The sequence below is a fragment of the Fukomys damarensis genome, unplaced genomic scaffold (assembly GCF_012274545.1).
Source record: "Fukomys damarensis isolate Sample0158 unplaced genomic scaffold, DMR_v1.0_HiC HiC_scaffold_39, whole genome shotgun sequence".
NCBI classification, from domain to species: Eukaryota; Metazoa; Chordata; class Mammalia; order Rodentia; family Bathyergidae; genus Fukomys; species Fukomys damarensis.
In genome coordinates, this window is record NW_022900951.1 from 53,107,655 (window position 1) to 53,132,391 (window position 24,737).

Here is a 24,737-nt window from a genome sequence, read left to right on the forward strand (position 1 = left end):
AAAAAAAAAAAAAAAAAAAAAGCAAACAACCAAACATCCTTCTGGATGATAAAATAGTTCCTTAAAGATATGCCTTAAACATACGCCTTAAAAACATAGGTATAGGCAAGGATTTTCTGAACAGTACACCAACTGCACAGAGAATAAATTCCAAGAATCAAATTAAAGAACATCTGCACAACAAAGGAAACAAAATGAAGAGACAATCTACAGAATGTTAAAAAAAAGTTCCACTTTATCTAGAATACACAAAGAACTCAAGAATTAAGACCTCAACCTAACCTTTAAAAAAAACCAATGGCAAAATAAATGGGCAACTGAAATGAAAAGTACAAATGGACAGTAAGTACACACAAAAAATGTTCAGCATCTTTGGCCATTAGAGAAATGACAAATTAAAACAACACTGATGGGCTGGGAATTTAGCTCAATGGCTCCACCGCCTGCTTCACAAGCACAAGGACCGGAGTTCAATCCCCAGTATCCAAGAAAAAATAAATAAATAACACTGAGATGACATTTTAACTCTAGAAAGAATGGCTACCATCAAGAACTAAAAACAACAAGGTTGTGGGAAAAAAGAACCCTTCTACATTGTTGGTGGGAATGTAAATTAGTACAACCATGACATTTTAACTCTAGAAAGAATGGCTACCATCAAGAACTAAAAACAACAAGGTTGTGGGAAAAAAGGAACCCTTCTACATTGTTGGTGGGAATGTAAATTAGTACAACCATGATGGAAATCAATATGGAGACTCCTCAAAAAGTAAAAATAAAAATTCCACTCAACTCACCTATACCCATTCTGGGTATCTTCCCAAAAGAGTTAGACATCACATTAGAGATACATGCACACCTATGTTTATAGCAGCACAACTCACAAGAGCTAAATCTTGGAAGCGGTCTATATGCCATCAATAGATGGAAGGATAAAGAAAATGTGTTCTATATACACAATGCAATACTACGCAGCCATAAAGGATAAATTTGAGTCATATGTAAGAAAATTGATGTACCTTGAGACTACAATGCTGAGTGAAATAAATCAGACACAGAAAGGTAAATGTAGTATGGTTTCTGTTACATGAGAAAACCAAAATATAAATAATTTAAAGAGCAAAATAAAAGATAGATAATAGGAAATAGAGAGGTAGACCTTTTGGAGATGGGAAGGAGGTCTAGAGAGGAAGACAAAGAGGAAGGCAGGGAGAAGAGGGGGAATGAGAAAGGGTTAAGATGTGAAACTGAACATAGAAAAAAAATGTTCATGAGTTCAATGGAGAGACCAGGACCATGTTGGTCTGGTGTGCTAATAGGATGATGTCTATTTTTAATTCAATGTCACAGTGTAAAGAAAATGTTGTCAGTATACACAATGGAATATTACTTGACCATTAAAAAGTGAAATCCTGTCATCTAAAGCAAAATGGCACTGGAGAATGTTCTCTTGAGTGAAATAAACCAGATGCAGAAAGACAAATACTGTATCTCTTCAGCCGGGCTGGTGGTGCACGCCTGTAATCCCAGCACTCGGGAGGCTGAGGCAGGAGAATCACTGTGAGTTCGAGATTAGCCTGGGCTACATACTGAGTTCCAGGTCAGACTCAACTACATAGTGAGACCCTGTCTCAAAAAAAGAACTACTGTATCTTTTTTTCAAGCACGGAAAGCTAAAAATGTTGATCAAAGCAGAAGAAAAAGCAATAGTACATAATTACTAGAGGCTGGAAAAGGGGAGGAGGGAGGATGGAAAGAGTCTAGATAACAGGCACCAAAATACAGTTAGATAAGAGAAGTAAATTCTAGTGCTCTACCTCACAGTAGCTCACAATAATCTATTATGCACTTTATGAAGCACTGGAAGAGAAGAGTTCCAAGGCTCCATACATAAAGAAACTATATTAGGCCTAGGGATTTGGCTCAGTGGTTTCACCGCTTGCCTCACAAGCACAAGGGTCCGAGTTCAATCCCTGGTACCAGAGAAAAAGAAATATTAGACAGAATTGATTAACCTGATTTAATCAGTGAAAACTATATACACATGAGGTGATCATACTATATTCTAATCAAAAAGCTATTACAGTAAAAGACATACTGCCATGAAACCCTTCAAAATACTCCAACTTCAAATGCACTTAATCCATCCTTCTTGCCACTGTCTAAAGCAATTTCGGAAGTCTTCTTTCGTGATGGTCTTTACAAGGTGTGATTTTTTAAAAAATACAGTATGGTGAATACTGCTGCTGAGTGCCATGCAAAGCAAAGGTTACGGTTTGTATCTAGATGTCTCACGAGGCCTCATGCACTCATAGGTGGAGCTTTTTAGGGGTGGCTGGATCTAGGGTGTGTGAATATGGATTAAAGATATGTGCTTAATAAATGAGTACACTGATTGGTTAAATATAGTTCTGGGTGTGGATAATGTGAAGACCCACTCTGGTGTAGATGGCACCAATCAATGGCTTGTAGCCTGGATGGAATAAAAGGGAATGGGAGGCTCACTGCTCAGTGCCTCCTGCCTGCCATGTTGCCCTACCTTGGAGCCAGCCAACTAAGGACTAAAACCTCTACAAATTGTAAGCTAAAATAAACTTTCCTTCAATTTCGGTTGACAGGTATTTTGTCTCAACAACGAGAAAAGTAGCTAAAGATAGAAAGGAAGACTCAAACACCATCACTAAATGTCCTCACCCACTTTATTCACTGGATCTGGCACCGTGTGACTTCTCTCTCTTCCTCAACATCAAAATGACTGTGAAAGGTAAATGTCTTGAACTGATCCAACGACATGGAGGAAGCCCTGAGAGTGCAACTAAATACACGAAAATTGACTTCCAGAAATGCCTCAGAAAGTGTAAAAGTGTGAAAAAAGCAAGTGGCAGTATTAAGAGAGAGATTAATGGCAATGTGCCTTCTACTGTGATAAATTTGCCAGAGAGAGGAGCTGTCAAGCAAGTACTACCTTGCACAATGAAAAATTCAATGCTTCATTCATCCGGGTCTTGTGGGACTTATTAGACTTGACCCAACAACATCAATAGCATTAGTGTGACGCCAGACAGGGGCTAGTATAAAGCTGCATGCTACAGTAGAAATCTCTATAATGGCTCTGCTGAAAAACCATGACAACCACTGGGTAACAGAAGCTAACTAAAGGCACATGGCTAAAGGAATGGTCCTAAATATCACTATGGCTTACCTCTTTGAATAAGGGGCAGCCTACCACATGGCATAAGAGGATCCCAAAGACTTGAAATTTCAATTTGAAATGTGGCAGATTAATCATCAAAGCAGGAAGGTTGGTTAGGAGGGCTAGTATAAAAACAAAGCAGAGTAGCTGAACTAGTGACACATATGCCTATAATCCCAGCATTCTGGGAGTCTGCAACAGGAGGATTTCAAATTCAAGCCCAGCCTAGAAAAGTTAGTGACTTAGTTAGCAAGACCCTGTCTCAAAATAAAAAACAAAAATGACTATGAACATAGCTCAGTGCAAGGATCCTCGGTCCCCAAAAAAAAAAAATTACAAGGCACAGTAGGCAAGGCTACTGAGGGCACTGCCTCAGGTCCTAGAGGGAGAAAGAACTGGAAGGCTGAGGCAAAAGTATTTCACGTTTATGTCCAGCCTGGGCAAATTAGCAAGGCCCTGTCTCAAAATATAAAAGAAGAAATAAGAAAAAAGACAAGATATAGCTCAGTGCAAAGGCTCTGGATTCAACCCTCAACCCCCCCTCAATAAAAAGAAACATTATTATTTGTGGTATGGATACAAATACACAATCCTATCTAAGGAAAAAACTGGTTTCAAGCAATGTGTATCTTAGCCCCTAAAGTTAACATTCACAGGCAGTGGAAAGACCATGCAGGATATCTAAGTCTTAACTGTGCTACTAACTAGTGGTGCAATCTTAGGGATGTACTAATGTTCTCTAAGACTGAATTTCTTCATCTGTTAGTTAGGGGCAATAACATTTTTCCTCTAAGATTAAATTACAGAATGTACATTAAAGTGTCTATATACTATAAAGTAATTTGCAAATAGTAGTTTATATCCACATCTATATCAATACCTACAGGCAAGAAATCAGTCATCCTGAGTGACATCACGTACACACATCCCAGCCTTGCTGCTGCCCAGTATAAATATCCACATAGCCCAAACCTAACTCAATTCATATTAGGGTTATTTCCTCCTCACTCACAAATGGATTCCCTAAATTCCACAGATTGGAGGAGGCGGATTATAGAAGATCTGTCTCTTGGTCTTGTATCTCATCAATCTCCTATAAGGTAAAAAACAGGAGAAAAACTAGAGTATTCACTTCAGACTCCCTGAACTTTCTCCTACTTTGTCCTGCAGATTTGTAAAAACACTTGGCTGCACTCAGACCAACACTTGGGGTATCTTACTGGCATGAGTCATTGAAGAGAAAACAACTCTCTTCTCTGATGAAGTGAAAGTGATTCCGAAAAAAACAATCAAAGGTTTAGCAAAGAGAGGATGAAGAGCAGAGATTATTTTTGTTAGGCACAATGACATTCCACAGGAGGCAGAGTGTAACAGATTTTTCAGTTCGATTCTGAGTCTATCCGTAGTGACAAAACTCCTCCTCTTGGACCTCCATTTCTTCATCTCAAATATGAAAGTTGAATGAGATATTTTCGCTTAAGGGCCCTTTGAACTGTATGATTCCGTTTCTGGTAAGACACTACCCTATAGTCAAAAAGGAAGTCTCAGCTGCTGCTGAGGCTGAGACAGAAAGATCAATTGAGCCCAGGAGTTCAAGGCTAAATTGGGTAACATGGCAAAAGCCCAATCTCTAAAGAAAAAAAAAGGAATAGAAAATGAATGGTTAAACATCTGTTCTTCCCAGGGAAAAAACAAACAAAATGCCAAGAAAACTCAGCTTTCCCTGCCATTCCATTCCACTAGCTTGACCATACACACAATTGCTAACTGAGCTGCCTCCCTTTGCTTTCCCACATTGTACCATTACACAGCACCATCCTTGTAATCCCTGAAATACTAAACATGGATTCTAGCAGACAAACCTTTCAACCAAATAAATATATCAATATTTCCCATGTTTAAGAGCAAGACACATTAGCATGGTGACAATGGTGACAGGGACATTCTCCTTACAGCTCTCCTGGTTTTGTTTGTTCTGTTGTAAAAACAAAAATTAAAAGGGAGAGCTACAACAAAACACCTCAATGGTCTGTTACCCATCTCCCCCCACTTAAGGAATTCAGGATGGATAAATTCAGGATTAGTCTCCAGCTGTCAACTGCCACATTCATAATACATATTTTTCCAATCACAAGAACAAGATTTTCCACGACAGCCTGGCTCTGGAAAGAACGTTGGAAGCTAAAGTGTGCCTCTCCTGCTTCTGGGGAGTCCTTAATGAAAACCTTTTTTAAATAACTGCCTTGAAAATCCTTATATGGTACTGTAGTGCTAGGTCTACTGCTTGCACTTGTGAGAAATTCCACGCTGCCTTAGAACAAAAATAATATGAGGGGCAGAGATTTGTCACCCTTTAGTAATGCCACATATTCCCCAGTGTATACTACCCACTACGAGAAAAGCAACTGTTTTCCCATAAGAGGTTGACAGACAAGCAGAGAAGAGGCCTTGAACTATCCAATCAGCCAGACGTAGGGCAGGAAACAAAGAGGGCAACTGCCACACCAACAAGATGTATTGCCATCCTTGTATGATAAAGAAAATACAACCGTCCCTAATTTATTGGAGCTAGACTGCTCAACAGGGAAACCACCCTGATCCTAACCATGAATCATAAGGGCAAAGATTGAAAGGAAACCTTCCACTAATGTAGTGTTTCTCTGCCAACTGAGTCATTTCAAAGAAAAGCACTTCCAGCCCCAGTAAAGAGCATCCAGACAGTATGAATGTAAGGTACCTGCTTCAGAGCCTGGAATGGGACACCAGGAAATCCCGTTCTGGTCCCAATATGGACTCTAGATCTAGGTCCCTGGAGGAGCAATTCTGTCTCTTGCCTTCCTTTTCCCTGAATATAAACCCAAAGTTACAGATATGAAGTTTCCTATAAGACCTTCCAGGTCTGACGTTCTATAAGGAAGAGACAAAGGCAGGTCTAAGTGCATAAAGACAAGCACCTCTAGCTGGGTGTGGTGGCTACAACTATAACCCCAGGTCTGTAGGAGGATAGCAATTTCAAGCCTAGCCTGGCAACTCAGCAATCTTATCTCAAAATAAAAAGCAAAAAATGGCTGGGGAGGTAGTTCTGTGTGAAGCTCCTAGATTCAATCCCTAGTACTAAAAACAAAAAAATTAAGACAAACACCTACCTCTATTTCTCCAGGCACAATGCCGTTCTTTTTTTTTTAACACATGGCTCTGAGATACTATTTGCATACCATAAAATTCACTCAAAGTATACAATCAAGTGAGTTTTATTATTATATTCAGAGCTGTGCCATCATTGTCAATTCTAACCTTAGAAAAGGTTCATGATGCAAGGACCCAAGTTCGATCCCCAGTTCCAAAAAAAAAAAAAAAAGAAAGAAAGAAAGAAAGAAAAAGCTCATGACCCCAAAAAAGAAAAAGAAACTATTTTCCCCTATAGCAGTCACAGTCTATTCTGACCAGCCTACCCTAAGCAACCACTAACCTGGTAGTCTAATAGATCTGCTTCTCTGGACATTTCATACAAAAGGAATCATGAACTATTAGTCTTTTTAAGACTAGCTTTTCTCACTTAGCACAAGGTTTTCAAAGCTCACCCATGTTGCACCATGCATCAGTACTTCATTGCTTTTATTGCCAAATACTATTTCACTGTATTAATATATCACAGTTCAGCCATTTTTTCAGTTAAAGGATATTTCAGTTATTTCTACTCTTTGGTGATTATAAATAATCTGTTATGAAAATCCACAAACAAGGTTTTGTGTGAACATATATATTTATTTTTCTTGGGTGTATATAGCTAGGAGTAGAATTGCATGTTTCATCATTTTGAAAAATTGATAAAACTTCCCAAAGTGGCTATACCACATTACATTTGACCCAGTAATTTATATGAGCTCCAAATTCCTCACATCCTCTCAATCGTACCACGTGGGATGTGGTATTTTATTGTGGTTTTCATTTGCATTTTCCTTTTTTGGGTCTGACTTTATAGTCCGGACTGGCCTCAAATTTATAATCCTCCTTCCTCAGCCTTCTAAGTGCTGGTAGTACAGGCATGTGCCACCACTCTGCAAGGACTTATGATGTTAAGAATCTTTTCACACCATTATTGGTCATTTGTATACCTTCATTAGAAAAATGGCTATTTATATTTTTTCCATTTTTAATAGGATTTTTATTGAGTTATAAGCATTCTCTCTCTCTCTCTCTCTATATATATATATATATAATAGAGAGAGAGACACACTGTAGGTATAAATATCATACCAAATAGATGCTTTTTAAATATTTTTCCTCATTCTGTGGGGATACACTAGAGCTTCTCGACAGGGGAATTGAATGGTTTCATTTCCATCACACAAGCTTTAATTTGGAAAACTCCAATTTACCTATTTCACCTTTTGTTACTTACTGGGCATCTCATCTAAGAAACGCCTGACCAATGAAAAGTCAGTACATTTTATACCATTACTTTATTTCAAGAGTTCCATAGTTTTGGTTCTTAGGTATCTTCTTTAATTTCATATGGTTTAAAGTAAGGGTTCAGTTAAGGGGCATTTTTGCATATGGATGTCCAGCTGAGCCAGCACCATTAGTTGAAAAGACTACTGCTCCCCTACTAAATTATTTTAAAAGCACTGCTGAAAATCAATTGACCATAAATGTGAGGGTTTATTTCTGGATTCTGAATTCTATTCCACTGATCTCTACTCCTATCTGTATGCCAAGATCACACTGACTATTAGTGTGCCTTAATAATATGCTTTGAAATTCCAAAGGATGAGTCCTCCAACTATACATGCTCTGTTTCAAGACTGTTTTGTCTCATCTGGGTCCCTTCATTTCTCTATAAATGTTAAGATTTGCTTATCAGAGGGGAAGGAGAAGTAAAAAGAATTAAGACGTGTTATGTACATGCACCCACTCCTCACAATGGATGTAATCATTATGTACTGCAAGCTGGGTGTGGTGGTGCAGGCCTGTAATCCCAGCACTCAGGAGGCTGAGACAGGAGGATCGCTGTGAGTTCGAGACCACCCTGGGCTACATAGTGAGTTCCAAGTCAGATTCAACTACATAGTGAGACCCTGTCTCAAAAAACCAAAAAAAAAATCATTATGAACTGCAAACATGTTCTAACAAAAGTAAAAGAAATTTTTACAAATATTTGCTTATAATTTCTACAACAAAGCTAGCTGGGACCTTTCTAGGGATGCTGTTGAATCTGTAAATCATTTTGGGGAGTACTGCCATCATAACAAAATTAAGCCACTACAGGAGTGCACACACCTGGCTCTGAATGTCTTCTCTTTCTTGACTAAATGCCCTGTGTAGAACCTCCACTACAATGACGAACAGAAATGGCAAGAGCAGACATCCTTGCCTTGTCCCTGATCTGCGAGGAAAAGCATTCAGTCTATCCCTCCTATTCAGTACAATGTTAGTTCTGGATTTTTGATATATGAACTTTTATCACTTTGAAAAGCTATCCTCTATATAATTTGTTGGGAATTTTAAACACAATAAGGTGGTGGATTTTTTTAAATTTATGTATATCTACTGAGGTGATCACATGGTTTTTCCAATTCATTCTAATTGCATGGTATATTTTACTGATTGATTCGGACATTAAACTAATTTTACATTCCTTAAATAAATTCTACTTGATGATGGCATATAATCCTTTATGCATGTTACTAGATTTAGTTTGCTAATATATTCTTGAGGATTTTTATATGTGCATTCTAAAAGAAATGAGTTTATATAGTTTTTTAATGTCTTTGTTTTGCTATCAGGGTAATTCTAGCCACACAGAATGTGTTGAGAACTGCTCTCTCCTATTCTAATTTTTGGAAAAGTTTATGAAGGATTAGTATTAATTTTTCTTTAAATGGTTGGACAGATTCACCAGTGAAGTTAGGCTGTTCTTTTTGGATAGTGCTTTGATTACTAATTCAATGGCTTTATTATTCTGAAGTCAATTTCAAGAGTCTGTATATTCTTCAGCTAGACATGGTAGCACATTCAGGCAGCTGAGGCAGGAAGATCACAAACTTGAAGCCAGCCTGGTCAACTTAGCAAGAGCCTGTCTCAAAATGAAAAAGTAGCCAGGCATGGTGGCACACGGCTATAAGCCTAGCACTCGGGAGGCTGAGGCAGGAGGATCACTGTGAGTTCAAGACCAGCCTGGGCTATATAGTGAGTTCCAGGTCAGTCTCAACTACATAGTGAGATGCTGTCTCCAAAAAAAAAATGAAAAAGTAAAAGGCCTGGGGATGTAGCTCAGTGGCAGAGTATTTGCCTGGCTGCAGGAGGTCCTGGGTTCAATTCTCAAAAAATAAGTCATATAATTTATTGGACTATAGTTATTCATAGGTTTCCTTATACTTTTTTTTGGTAATAATTGTAGTAGTACCCCTCCTTCATTCATGATTTTATTTAATTGTGACCTTTCTATTGTTCTAATGTAGGTGTTTTAAGTACTCTACCACTAAGCCACAATCCCAGTCCCTTGTTTCTTTTGCCATATAGTTTTATTTTCTTACATTTAAACTTTAATGTTATACATCACTTTTGGGTTTCAAGCCATTATTTCTGTCCATTTTTCTCTTCTCTTCTTATAACTCCTCTTATACATACATTAATAGCTTTGATCATGCCAGTGACCCACAATGCCTGGGGCTGTATTCAGTATACTTCATTTTTTCTTTTCTTTGTATTTCTTACTTGACCTACTTTCAAATTCTATGATTCTTTTGTTAACTTAAATATTCTGTTGAACCTCTTTTGTGAATTTTCATTTAAGTTATTTTCTTCTTCAGCTCCACAATTTGTTTGGGTCTCTTTTATAATTTTATCTCTTTATTTGTATTGTCTATTTTAATATACATATATTGCCTGATTTTTTTTTTGGTGTGGTACTGGGGATTGAACCTTTGCACTGAGCTACATTCTAACCCTTTTGTACCTTTTTATTTTGAGATGGGGGTCTCACTAATTTTCCCAGGCGAAAATCCTCTTACCTCAGACTCCTGAGTTGTGGGAGTTAGTCATGCACCACATTGCCTGGATAAAATTTTTATGTAAATTTCTAACCTTTAGGCTCCAGAGAAAACAGTTTTTATTAACTGATATTTTTTCTTTGTACAGACTATACTTTCCTATTTCACTACATGGCTGTTTTATTATTGTTGTTGAAAATTGGGCATTTCAGACAATATAATCTGGGACTGCTGGAAATCAGATCCTGCCTCCCAGGTTTTGTTGCTATTACTGTTTTTATTGTTGTTCCTCTTTCTTTAGTATCTTTTTTGGACTAACTCTGTAATTTCTGTTTTCCTTGTAGCATGCAGTCAGTGAAGTCTCTGCTTGACTGGTTTAATGATCTGGTAGTGATAATTCAGAGAGTTCTTTAAATGCCTGGAACCACAAAGACTTCCACTTTTCACTGAGGGGTTCTGTATGCATATTGGGGCAAACCTTAAACATCCAGGCAATTTACAACTCTGCCTCAAGAGCAGTCACAACTAAAAAATTAGGGACCTCTCAGGTTTTTTTCAGAGTACATGCATAGCCTGGAACTTGTCGGTGGCCTTCTAGAGTTTCAGGAACATGTCAGAGCTTTCGAAAGCCATGTCACTTCCCAGGTCTTCTATGTTTCTGCCCAGGCTCTTATTTGTTCCAACTGATATCAAAGTTTGATGTAGTGGTGATGTTAAACTTTCAAGAGATAGGAGTTTTTCTACCAAACTAACTCTATGTCAGGTAATAAGAAACCCTGTGAAAATAGCTTTTCTAGTTACTTCAATATAAATTAAATTGTAACAATTTACTTAGGGTTTGGGACTTTTGATGAGCTACAAACCCAATCTTTCTCCTCAGGTTCTACAAAGCTGTTAATTTTCTTAGCTACCATAGTTTGAAGCTGCTGGTTTTCAAGGCTGTATTAAACTAGGGAGAAGGGAACAAGAGACAGGATAAGTTAAACTGCCACAACCCTGCTGCTGTAAAGATTCAGCAATTTTTTTTCAATAAACATTCTTCAGACTGTTGCAAGTCTTTGGTAAATTTCCAGAGCTGTGAAAAAGTTGACTTTGACAATTTTTGCCAGTGTCCTTTTGTTTTTATGGGGGAAGAGATTTTCAGAGTTCCTTACTTCACTTCAAGTACAATCTTTAAAAATAATCTTGTCTCAAAGAGGCTGAGAATTTACCTACCACAGAACCTACTCCTAAGGAAGCAGAAGTTGAAAGAAGCCCTGAGGTAGTCTTCCTTAAAGAACAGACCAACTGTTGAGTTACTGCCTCAAGGGTAGAGAACTGGGTGACTAATACTGATGGAAGAAAATGGCTTACCTTTCTGTACCTCTTGAATTTTGTACCATGTTCATGTATTACTCTCTACAACTATTTTAATATGCTGATAAAAGAATAAAGTAGTAGGTGTTCTAGATTTTCCCTTAAGACCTCATGAGATATACTACATCCTATCTACTTCTAAAAAAATCTCTCCCTTCATTGAAGAGTCTTGCTCAGTATGAAAGCCACTGTCAACATAGTAGAACAGGTCTCTTTGACTTAGGAACTCTTCCTCCTTACTTTATTGTCTTTGACTTAGCAACTCTTTCTCCTTACATTATTCTTTGCAATCTTCATTCTCCAACTCCTGTTCTTTCCACCTCACAAAAATCTACTTCATAACATGTGACAAAGCACATCACACCCTGAACTTCATATAAGTGTAATAACTTCATATAACTTCTTATAAGTGTAATGAAATTACTTAAGTGGAGCCAATCATGGTAGCACATGCTGTAATCCTAGCACGCAGGAAGCTGAAAGAGGAGGATCACTGAAAGTTCAAGGCCAGCCAGGCAGTCAGGCTACATAGTGAATTCAAGGCCAGCCTGGACCACATAGCGAGACTCTGTCTCAACCTTCCCTCAAAAGAAATTATTTAAATGGATAATTAGATATTTAATGTGTGTTCTAAGAGGGCAGAGCAAATGGCAGCCTTATTCATCATTGTATCTCCAATTTCTAGGACAGTACCTGACATAAAATATTATTAAATTAAATTGAATTGCCTTTACATTGCCCAAAATCTAAGCAATGATAAAAGATTTAGCACTTGATATAAACCCAATAAAGTTCCATCAGGGACCTTAACCCCACAAGAAAAAAAAATCAACTTAGATTTAGAAGATATTCCCCCAGAAACTATGCATCTTTCCAGATTCTAGTGAACTTTTAGGAAATGTCTGTAGTAACTGATTAGAGAAGCAGATGCCAGATTAAACAAAGGGTTTTTTACTATTTTTTAATAAGTCTATAAAAACAAAGGTGAAAAGTAATTTTCGTTCATCACTCAGTCTGAAACTTTTCTTAATGGGCAAGTCAAGCTATAATCTACTACCTCCACCCCTAATAAAAACAGATTTCTTATAAATGGTCACACTAAAAGGCTGATTTGGTTCATTTGTCCACCCTAGTTCCCATTACACCCTGGGTGTAGCTACTTTAGAATTTAAGTCATTGGAGGACCTCTAATCAACATGGTAATGTTGGCTCCATCAAATCCTATATGGGCACTGTTTCACATCCACTAACAACACTTATCAAACAACATATCCATTGTATTGAACTGGAAGTCTAAAATAACTCCATGTGCTCAAAGGCACTCATTAAATACTACTGGGACAATGACAGGATACTTACTTAGTAAGAATCACCAACTCCTCCCTGTACAACACGGTACTACACCACCCAAAAGGGAATAAAAGCTTTGGATTCCCTCACCATAAAGCTATTCAGGACAGAACTGGAGGGCAATAGGTTGACACCTCCCAAGAAGCATTCAACAAGTGGACATTCAAGCAAGTCAGCATGATTCAAGTCATCTACTCATGCTGGATATGTCAATTCAGAATTCTCTTTGCCTACTCTCCTAAAGACAAAATGGCTCTGAAATTTATGACAGAATCAGTTCAGGCTATTTTAACTATTTGAGTAAGGTGGTGGTAACCAGAAAATAGAAAATGATAAACCAGAAGAAGCCCTCGAGATCACTGACCAAATTCCCTAATTTTATATATGCAAAAACCAAGGTTCACAAAATTAAAGACTCACTCAAGGCCGTGGAGCTATCTAGTGGTAGAATTGGAAGCAACCCACCAGATAAATGGTGCAGTTGCCCAAGTGAGAGCTGAAAGGCTACCTCAAAAAGTGACCTTAATATAAACAGCTAAAACTATTGTCTTTAGAAGTATAGAAATATAAGAAAGTCGTTTTCTTTTAAAAATGTAAGACTAGGGGCCAGGGATTTGGCTCAGTCATTCCACCACCTGCCTAGTAAGCTCAAGGTCCTAAATTCGATCCCTGGTACCCAAAAAAAAAAGTAAGACTATATTATCAAAGCTATGTGAATTATATTATTTCCACTTTATCAACTTTATGAACCTTTCTAGTACAGAATGTATTTGGGGGATTTTTCTGTTTTTGTTGTTGTTGTTTTTGGTTTTTGAGACAGGGTCTCACTATGTATCTCAGATTAGCCTCAAACTTGGAGCAATCATCCTACCTCAGCCTCCCAAGTGCTGAGCTTATAGGTGTGTGCCACTACACTGGCTTAAGATTCTTTAAAAACTATTTTTTCATTAGTCCAAGCAACCTATGTAAGTACAGCTATGTATGTATATATGTATGAGCTTGGCAATGCAATTTTTTCTGATACCTGCCCCCCCGCCCCCGCCTCAGTACCAGGGATTGAGCTCAGGACCTTGCACTGGCCAGGCAGGCGCCAGCACCACTGAGCTAAATCCCTGGCCCCTGCCTGGTTTTTCTGTGTTAATTTGTTGTTGTTTGGGGGGCTTTTTGTTTTGCTTGGTTTGGTTTTGTTTTTTGTTTTTTTGTTTTGTTTTGTTTTGTCTGTGCCAGGGATCGAACTTGGGACCTTGTGCTTACGCGGCAGGTGGCAGCACCACTCAGTTAAATCCCTGGCCTGTACCTGTTTTTGATATATACACACATACATACAAAATATGTTATCATTGGTTTTTAAAGGCTTTTTAAATTGTTTGGATTTTTGTTTAAATACTACTGTGTACACTAAAATAATATAAATAATATAAAATCTATGTCAGCATAAAAATAAGATTCTATAATTGGGCTAATTGTTCCTTTCTGAAGTCATCAAGCCTCAATATGCAGTGTAACAAACAGTATGCACAGAAATGTTAGAGCTGAAAGTAAGCTATAAAGAATCCCTACCCCTTCCTCATCTTTGTAAAGCCACAGAACCTGGGTCCCAGTTAAATGATGTGGCAAAGCCCTAGATCACATTAATAGCAGAACCAGCATCATATCCAGCTATCTAGACACCATGTCCAGTGTTTTGGCCACTATACCATCATACAACCTCTCCTAATTTGTGAATGAGAAATATCTCTGAATATTGTCACTCTCCATTTTCCTAGCCCATTAGAGCCCAACACTTACAGACTGATAAAGCTAGATCACCCATCTTAAGGGTTGCAGTATGGTTAAATCTAGCATATGAAAAAAAATTTATTTAGCTAAAACAATTTTTAAAAACTAAGAATGTAAAAGTCTTTTTCTGTTTTGTTTTTGAGACAGGGTCTCACAATGTAATCCAAGCTGGCTTCAAAATCACAATCCTCCTACTCTAATGCCCTTTTGAATAGGGTGAGGTTTCTATACTTTACTGTAATAACTGCAGCCCTATTAACCCACTTCCAGAAGCTTCCTACTTGTGCTTTTTTCCTTAACCTCTGACAGCATGTGAGTTTGAGATCCTTAAATTCAGAGCAGGCATAATTAATTAATAAGCACATCAAAGTAAAATTACTTCATGGAAAATGTAATATATGACATTATGTTCTACCAGTAGCTATATTCCAGTAAAAATCCATTTAGGTCTTTTAGGTTAACCAACTGTACCAGAGGTCAACAAACTACAGCTGGTAAAGCAAGCTCAACCTGCTACCTATTTCCACACATTTCCGTCCCCAGCCAACCTGAGAATGGTACAGTATAGACAAGAAAGAAAGAAAGAAAGAAAGAAAGAAAGAAAGAAAGAAAGAAAGAAAGAAAGAAAGAAAGAAAGGAAGGAAGGAAGGAAGGAAGGAAGGAAGGAAGGAAGGAAGGAAGGAAGGAAGGAAGGAAAAGGAAGAAAGGAAAGAGAGAGAGAAAGAAAACAAAGAGAGAAAAGGAAAGAGCGATGAAACCCAGGGCCTCACATGTGCTAAGCAAGTGCTTTTACCACTGAGCTATACCTTTGGTCTTTGTATTTTTAAATGGTTAAAAAAAAACACAAAGGAAGAATATTTCACAATATATGAAAAATATGTGAAATTCACATTTCAGTATCAGATTTACTGACATACTCTCAGTTTATTCCTTTTTTTTAACTCTCATTTTATTCTCTTTGGCAGCTTTCTCAACAACAATGGCACAGTTGAGAAGCTGTCAGAAACTGACTGCATGGCTCTCAAGTTCTAACATAGGTACCACATGGCCCTTTCTAGAAAAGGCTTGCTGACCATGAGCTATATTTTAAAAGCATTTAAACTCTATACAGTCAAAAAAAATCACAAACATTTCTGCAAGACTAACAGCTTATACATTATTCTCAAATGAATCTCCCTAAAACACAGCTCAAACAATGCTCCTATCTAACCAAAAACTTTTTAGCATACCCTGCCTATGAAGTCTGAAATTCTTAACAGTTCCATGTAGGTCAGGTCTCAACCTTCCATTCCAATATTATTTCCCAAACCTCCCTTTTTGTAGCTTATATCTCAGATGGCCTGAATTATTTGTTATCCCTTTACCTTCTCTGTGCCATTCTTACTGTAAAATGCCTTGTCCTGAATACAATGTCATACTGTAAAATAAGCAGTGCTTTCAAAGTCAAATCTAGGTTCTGATTCGGACCCTTGACTTTATTATTTCAGAAGATACTTAACTCCTCTGAATTGCAGTTTTATCATTTATAGAAGGGGACTAATAATCCTTATCTCAGGCTGGCAATGTAGCCCAGTGGTAGAGAGCTTGCCTCATTATGTGTAAGGCCCTAGGTTTGATTCCCAGCACCACAAAAATATTAATAAATGACAAGATGAAATGTCTGTCACATGGAAACAGCTAAACAAGTGACAAGTGCATTAATTTTGCCCAACTCCAATGTTATCCTTTATTTTCCCCTATTCTCCCATTGGGAAATGAGCACTCCCAGTAATGTCACATACCATCACATCCTCCTTGCTCTTAGCCTCTGATCTGTACTTACTATCTTACAAAACAGTGATTTGTAGCCAAGTCTTTTTTTTTACCCCACCCCTAGCCATATCTTGTCTCCCCTACTAACCTAGGACATTCTTGAGGTCGGGATCTATCTGTGACTCACCATGCCTGTCTCACAGCCCTCTGAACAATGACTTGAGCACAGCACATGCCCAAGTACTTACTCAATAAATGGCATGTGTTTGCTGCATTATATATAATGCACATTAGGTGTCTCACATTGCCTGACCATATATATGTGGGACATCATTTATTCTGAACAATGCCTTGCCCCAGTGCTTAGCAAATTCAAGAAACATCAAGGACTGAAACTGCCAACACAAAAAAAGAACAGATAAGTGGGCAATGTAGTCACCTTTCAGAGTGATATTTTTATTTTCCATTCATTTGGGGACTTTTTTTTTTTAATACTGGGCTTTGAACCCAGGGCCTTTGCACTGAGCTATATCTCTAGCCCTTTAATTTTTTGAGACAGGATCTCAATAAATCATTAAATTGTCCAAGTTGGGCTCAAAATTGTATTTCTCCTGCCTCAATTTCCCAGACAGCTGGTATTACAGGCGTGCAACAACAAACCTGGCTCCATTAGTTTAAATTACAATCATCACATACTCCAAAAATTATAAATAGATCACATGTAATGGAGGATGAGGAAATGAACCACTTCCCCAAGGGAGACAGGTCGACTATCATTCATAATACCAATTACTTCTGCACAGAGCTGAGTAAATCTAAATGTTCAAACAGGGTCTACATTTAATGAGTTAATCTTCATGCATAGTTGTGACTCCAGCCTTATCTAGAGTTCTGTACAAAACCACAAAAGCAGGTTAAAATGTAGAAATCAAGTTCGACCTGCATTAACTTTAAGAAAAACTGCAGCTGATTTCTGTAGCATGGCAAGCCACATCTCATTGGTTCCTAGAAACAATCCCTACTTGATGGTCAAATTAATTTGTTAAATAAAAAGGTTTCAACCATTCTCCTGCCTTTGCCAGACTCCAGTTGCCAAGATGGATCCACACACGTGACTACAAAACTCATTACTGGGACACAGCAATGTAGGGAGATACATTTTCCAACAAGAAAAAAATTTTTTTAAAAAGCGGCTCTCCTCCAACTACTTGCTTATGCATTTCCTTTCAGAAAATCTTCTGAATATTGTATATTCATAAACAGATATATTAATGGCCCAAAGATGTATTATCAACAGTGTATATTTCTTAGCCATTTCCACACACAAAGAACTTCCAGAATCAATTAATTACTTTGAGTCTTACAATAACTGTGGGGTAGGTATAATTACCACCATTTTTATTTACACAGGGCCCTAATTTGACAAATGCACAACATTGTATAATAATCACTTTGGGGTAGTTAATATTTTCTTCTCCTTAAAAATTTTTTTAAATGTTTTAATTACTCCCATTTTACAGATGAAATAAGTGGTTTGTGTCAGATCTCAAGATGGGGAAGCTAAGACTGCCATCCAAATCTTCTAACTCCAATTCCAATGTTCTTTTTTACTTTCTCCTCCGCACAAAGACAGAGCACACCTTTGTTTTGCATCCACCCTATCTCTTCTCAAAAAGTGGCCCCACTGACAAGGGGGAAGGAAACAGAGTGGGAGTACTGTATAAACATTGCTGTGGTCCAGACAGTGGGAAACATCCCGCCTTTGCCTTCAACTACTCAAGTATTTATCTACACAACTTAAACAAAAGAAATGGAGAGGGGTTGCTGCTGGATTTTAATTCCTATCCATTCTATTTTTAGCTTTCTATGTATACTGCAAAACAGAAAAACTCATTTGGCCTAGCAAAACTTTGGATCTTTTGCCTATAGGCAAAGGTTTGGGCCTGCATGATTGCTGACTCCTTGCCTTTTTTAGTCTTAGGAAAGAAAAAATAAAAACTACTACAGTAATTGCCTGTAGCTTACAAAACATTTGCCCTTCCCCAAATTTTTTTTTTATCTTATTGAGTTTATTGGTACTTTTTAAGTGTACAGTACGGTTACATTCATCATTGGGATCTTGTACCCTTACATGACAGGTCTTGGTTCTCATTTTTTCCCCTTACCTCTGCCTTCCCAAAATGTCTCTCTCTCCCTTCTCTCTCTCTCTCTCTCTCTCTCTCTCTCTCTCTCTCTGATATGCCTTAGCTGCTCCTGTTTTTAGCACAAACACTTGCAGTTTACCATCTTCACCAAGGCACCTTCTTCCTAGAGCATATAATGAGCTTCATTCAACAGAGAATATAGTACCAAGCAGTTTGCTATAGAAAACAACAGCACCCAAACATTTCCCCTTCTCCTTCCAGTGAAGCCCTTTTGATTTCTGTGGCACAATCTATGTATCTTTAATGTCTCAAGAAACTCTTTTAAATGGAGACACACCCCAAAGCCTGGCCTTGTTATAAGTCTCTAAGGATCAGCATTTCAAATACCTCATATCTTCAAGGTGCTATCAGGCATTCATTCCCAATCTGGCCCCAACAGGAGGAACTATTAAAAGATCCAACTCAAATGACCTTCAGGAACCGGAACAACTTACAGATTCTGACCAAAAATGCACAGACAAAGTGTAAAAGAGAAGCACAAATTCCAGGGGGCAAATGGAAGAGCTGCACAACAAATACAATCTGGTAGCAATTACCATTGCACTGCAGCTCCCAAGGCTTTCTGTCTTAACCAAGTGCCCACAGTGAATCTAGACAATATTTTGGACATGAATCCACTCAAAACAAAGTTATAAGCATAAAAGGACATATTCACCAGTGACTATTTTTCACAATCATTTTTCAGCCAAAAGAAAAAATTAATTATGACTTCACTAAATCATTATCTTCCATTCTTTAGGGCATACATTTTGGCACAAAGGCTTGGCTTCACTCTCATCATATTAGTCCTCTTTTTACTCCAAGCCTCCCACCAACCAGCAGAAATAAACTTCCACATAAAGAGGGAGAAGGAAGGACAGTCCTGCAGCTGCAGCTGCCATAACCACTGGAAAAGCCACACTGGGTAAGGTTGTTTCAATGCAATGGCCATCAACCTTAGCCCTCTATCTTACCCTCTAGGGACTGGCTCCTTATGACAAGGGAGTAGGCAAGTCTTTGTTCCACACTCAAGCAGAATTCAGTGGCAAGTGAAACCAACCCATAATTCTGGTTTGGACTGACCTTGACCTAAGCCATAGCTCAATAGGTTAAAGAAAAATAATCACTGGAACAAAAAGGCTTTCCTTAGAAAATAATTGGTCATGGGGAATATTTTACTATCCCTATATCTGTAGTAACCAGAGGTTAGCACAAAGTCATTACTCAAGTTTGCGGCCTTAATTCCCAAATATTTAGGAGGTGCCGGGGCAGTTCCTTGGTCCACTTAAATTTCATCTTGTCCCAGCCACCGGTGCTGAACATGTTTAACACTCCAGGTAGACTGTCCTTTGTGAACAACCACGTACTAAGTAAAGGTTAATTGCTGAGCAAAAGGGTCGCAGGCACAGTTAGGGATCATGTCTTCAAAGGTCAAGGCCATTAAAGGGAAAGCTCCAAAGTTCTGGCTGAATCCACTACTTTCCACATCTACTAACCCCACTACTGAACAATCAGAAACCCATTAGCCTGGGAGACCTGGGCTGAGAACTACACCATATCTTCCCTTCCCCCTGTGCTGTGGAAAGGCTGAAAGAACCACCGGCTCCAGAAAACAGTTCCCGAAAGCCTTCCACTTACTTCTCATAGCACTGATAAGCGCATTGCCGTCTTTGATCACGTCTTTGATGAATTTATTGGTCCTCTCAAGCTCCTGCTCATAACACTTGAGCCTCTCACGGAAATCGGGGCTGTCCAGGTAGCAGTCGCTGAACTCCAGCGGGGGATGCCCCATGTTTCTGATGGCAGGGAGGTTGGGAGAGAGAGGAAAGACACAAAGGCCAACAGCATCAGTGGCACACCAGGGGAAATAAAGGAGGTTGACTGAGCGCGGGATCGCTTAAGGTCGCTTTCAGTCTCTCTCCCTTTGGAGGACAGGTACCTGTTCCAGTGAGACTCCTGGGGAGCGCCGGCTGGTGCGGGCGAGGAACGCGCGGCCTAGTGGTGGCTTCAGGTGGCAGGGATGGCTCACTAAAACAGTCCGAATCCCAGTGGGATACAGCCTAGGAAGCAGCACGCCTCCTAGCCATCGCCTCTTCCGATAGGCAGCAGAAACCACAGCCCAGCTCGCCTCCGGAGACGGGCGGGATTCTTCCTGGGCTCTGGGAAACGTGACACTTGGGCCCGCCCAGGGTGTAGGCGGGGGTGAATCCTGGGGTGGGGAACCGCCTCTCCACGCTTCCAGCTCTGGAGCTAGCTAAAGATTTCCTCGGCTGAACTCGGCGGGCCACCCGGATTGCGCTGTCCCCTCCCCCTTCGTAAAGCCAGCCCCTCCAGCCCGCCCAGGCGGAGCCCGAACGCCAAGCCTGAGCCCCCGGGTTCCCCCTTCAGTTATCGTCCTTGTACCTCAGGGCTTCTTTACCACAGCCAGGCGGCTTTCTGGGACTTCTGCCCAGTCCGAGGGAGCCGCCCTCCTGTCGGGTTAGGCAGCGAAAGGGTTAAGTCCGAGCGGTAATGAAACGTAGCCTTCCTCCATGGGCACCGAAGCGGGAGGAGGAGGGCGACAGGGCGACGCACAATAGCTGAGGTAGCCCGGCGCTTCCCTACGGAAACCGGGGAGCAGTCAGCGCCCTAGGACTCCAGCTGGAAAGCGTGGCGGCCTGGGAGATGTAGTCTTTCTGTCTGCACGCCCCAGGACTCCTCCCTGTGGTCGCTCCACCACAGCACCGGCGCAGCTGCTCTCCCAGGTCGGAATTCCCTGCGGCCCAGGCTCCCGGGGAGCAGGTGTGCGGCCCCCGGGGTCTGCCAGGAAAATTTCTGCAGCTGGAGCAAGAACTACGGGAGAATGGGTGACGAGAGGCTTTCTCTCACTTCCATTATTTGGCTGGGTTGTATATTCTTTTTCCTTCCACTTTCTAACTTTTCTCTGACCTACCAACTTAGTTTCCTCTTTCCTGTTTCTCCTGGCTCAAGGCTCAAATTCCCAAGGGCCTATTCTATGACTCTTAGACTCCTCTAGGATTTCACTGTCGGCCCAGAACACCTTGCCAAAAAGTCGGCCTTAATTAGGAATTAACTTTTTACCTTACTAGATCATCAGAGCATGGTTGTAGAGATGCAAATCATTGCATAGGCTGATGATTAAAGCATATGATTTTCCACGTGTAATTGGAAAACCTAAAGTAGGGGTATTATCAGCTGTCTTGCAGTTTACCCAAGAGGCCATCATTGTCCACTGTAGAACAGAAACTGATTCTAAAGGCACTGTTCTCAGTCACTACATGTTAAGACAGAACGAAGGGTCCAATAAAGAAACATTTTCTAAACGTTTGAGAAGTAGCCACATTCAAGGGAAGGGATTTCCGACCTTATGCACACCTGCTGAGAATAAACCCAAGGCCTCGGTATGCTTGGCAAGTGCTCTATCACTAAGCCACATCCCCTGCTGTATTGCCTACTTTTTTGTTGTTGTTTTATTTTGTTTTTTGAGACAGGGTCTCACTGTATAGTTGAGACTAACCTGGAATTCACTACGAAGCCCAGGCTGGTCTTGAATTTACAGCAATCCTCCTGCCTCAGCCTCCCGAGTGCTGGAATTACAGGCATGTGCCACCACGCCCGGCAAGTATTGCCTACTTTTTATCCTAAAGGTTAATTTATGGGAAAATGTCCAAAACGGGCTTTAACTGCACCATAGTGGAGAAGTGCAGGTAAGGCACCCAATGCATGGTATGATCTTTAATTCCAGAACTTTCCTTTTAGTGTTCATTCATTCATTTTATAAGCATTGTTGAGTGGCTGTTGTCTGCTTTGACTTGAAGAGCTTATAAAATTTTCATCAATGTGAAAATCACCACTGACAGTAATTATGAGAGGTACAATCATGCTCATCTAATTTCTGTACGAAATAATTTTTTTCATCTATGTGTCTAGACCATCCTTAGTCTAGAGAATGAAACTAAAACAGAGAACAACAAATGCCCTGGACTAAATACCAAAGAAGAAAGAGGGTTAAAATTAGGACTCAGTCCTTCAGACAATAGTTGCCAAAATTGACCACTGATCCTGGATTCTTTGCACACTTTATCCTTAACCCTTACAATAATAACTCTTACAATAACCCAAATAACTTTTTTTGTCACAGTGAGGACTGAATCCAGGGTCTTTGTACTTAGTTACATCCCCAGCCTTTTTCATTTCTTTATTTTCAGACAGGGTCTCACTAAATTGTGGAGGCTGGCCTTGAACTTGTGATCCTCCTGTCCTAGCCTACAAGCTGGAAAAACAGGTGTGTGCCACCACACCCAGCAGGGTCTTCAAATTTTTATTTACATAACCCCTAACAGAATTTTGAGAAGCTATGTACTTCACACATTTTGACATGGACATCTAAATTTTTCATCATGGTGAAACAGATGCAAAAGGTTTAATTTCTAGCATACTGTAAACATTGATTTTTAAAATAAAAGTTATCACCCTTTTAAAGATATTTTAATTTGGTGTGAGAAACTGAAAGTGTAAATAAGGAAGAAAAGGTATATTAGATAATGTGAAATACGAAGAAAAGGTGCACAGGAGAAGGGGAAGTGGGAGGGGTAGGAGAAAAGAAAGAAGGGAATGGAATTAATGAGAAAAAGAAAAAAATGGAAAAAGTCCTTGTAGAAAAGGAAGGGTGGAGGTGTTGAAGGGACGGCAGGGGAATGGGGAAAAAATAAGAACCAAAATGGATTATGTAAAAGTGCAAATTTCCAATGATGAATGTCATTAAACTGTATACCTTAAATGTACGAATAAAATTAATTTTTAAAAGATATTTAATTTGAAGCCCACCATCAAACACTTAAAGTAAAATAAAATATAAACACTACACCATCAAAAATGTATATTGTTCTGACTGGGCGTGGTGGCACATGCTTGTAATCCCTGCACTAGGGAGGCTGAGGCAGGAAGATCACTGTGAGTTCGACACCAGCCTGGGCTACATAGTGAATTCTAGGTCAGTCTCAACTATGCAGTGAGACCCTGTCTCAAAAAAACCAAAAAAAAAAAATGTATATTGTTCTTTTTTTCTCCTTGAAATCAAACATCCTTTACATTCTCCCAACAAAATTTTATGCCACTGAAATGTATTTTATATTCAAAATTCTACTATTGATTATCATATTGAATTTCTCTGCAACAAAAATATGCCCACAAATGTAAAGTAAATTATTTTCATTTCCTTTTGGCTGTAAGGCTCCAAATATAGAAAGGACTTCTAAACTGAATTATAAATTGAATATGCATATAAAATAGATTAAAATATATAATGAATAAAATAGATTAAAATAGATATTGTGGTGATTATTATTAAATACAGAAATGTACTGGAAATGCATCTTCTTGTGGGATGAAGAAAGATTAGGTTACAGGACCTCGAGTTAATGTTTCTGGACATCAGTATGTGAAATTGCCATTTTGAACAAAACCTTAGTGACATGGGAGCTAGCACAAAGAATCAACAACTGGGATCTCATCTTACTAAAAAGCTTCTTCACATCAAGAGAAACCAACAGAGTGAAGAGACAACCCACAACGTGGGAAAAAAATTTTTTACCAAGCTGTTCCTCAGACAAAGAACTAATATCTGGAACATATAAAGAACTGAAAAAATGAGCCCACCTCATTTTAAAGACCCAATCCAATTCTCAGATAAAGAAATAAAAATGGCAAATAAGTACATGGAAAAAATGTTCAACATCACTGGTCATTTGGGAGATGCAAATTAAAACAATGCTGAGATTCCACCTCATCCCAGAAAGAATGGCTGCATCATAAAATGAGCCAATAACAAATGCTAGTGGGGCTGTGGGGAGAAAGGAACCCTTCTCTACTGTTGGTGGGAGTGCAGACTGGTGCAACCACTGTGGAAATCAGTGTGGCAATTCCTCAAAGAACTAGGATTAGAAGTCCCATTGACCCAGCTATTCCCCCGCTGGGTGTCATCCCAAAAGAATTAAAAGCATCATACCACAGCAATATACCACATTCATGTTTATAACGGCACAGTTTTTAATAGCTAAATCTCAGAAACAACCCAAATACCCATCAACTGGTGGCTGGATAAAGAAGGTGTTATATATATATGTGTATATA

At 39.2% G+C, this 24,737-nt stretch overlaps 1 protein-coding gene across 4 annotated transcripts in view; it reads right to left on the reverse strand.

The window, feature by feature from the left end:
* The window catches only part of Ophn1 (oligophrenin 1), a 418,396-nt gene extending 397,143 nt beyond the window's left edge, over positions 1–21,253 (reverse strand). For 2 of the 4 annotated variants that reach the window (XM_010632182.3, XM_033760228.1), the window contains exons 1-3: positions 21,025–21,253; positions 20,545–20,859; positions 20,244–20,401 (exon numbers count right to left, since the gene is read on the reverse strand). In XM_010632182.3, the coding sequence (XP_010630484.1) occupies positions 20,244–20,397 (154 nt within the window). In that variant the 5' untranslated portion in view covers positions 20,398–20,401; positions 20,545–20,859; positions 21,025–21,253. Of the gene's footprint in view, positions 1–20,243; positions 20,402–20,544; positions 20,860–21,008 lie in introns of all 4 variants that reach the window. The other 2 variants (XM_010632184.3, XM_010632183.3) reach the window with 2 other exon arrangements.
* Positions 21,254–24,737: the final 3,484 nt, after the last annotated feature.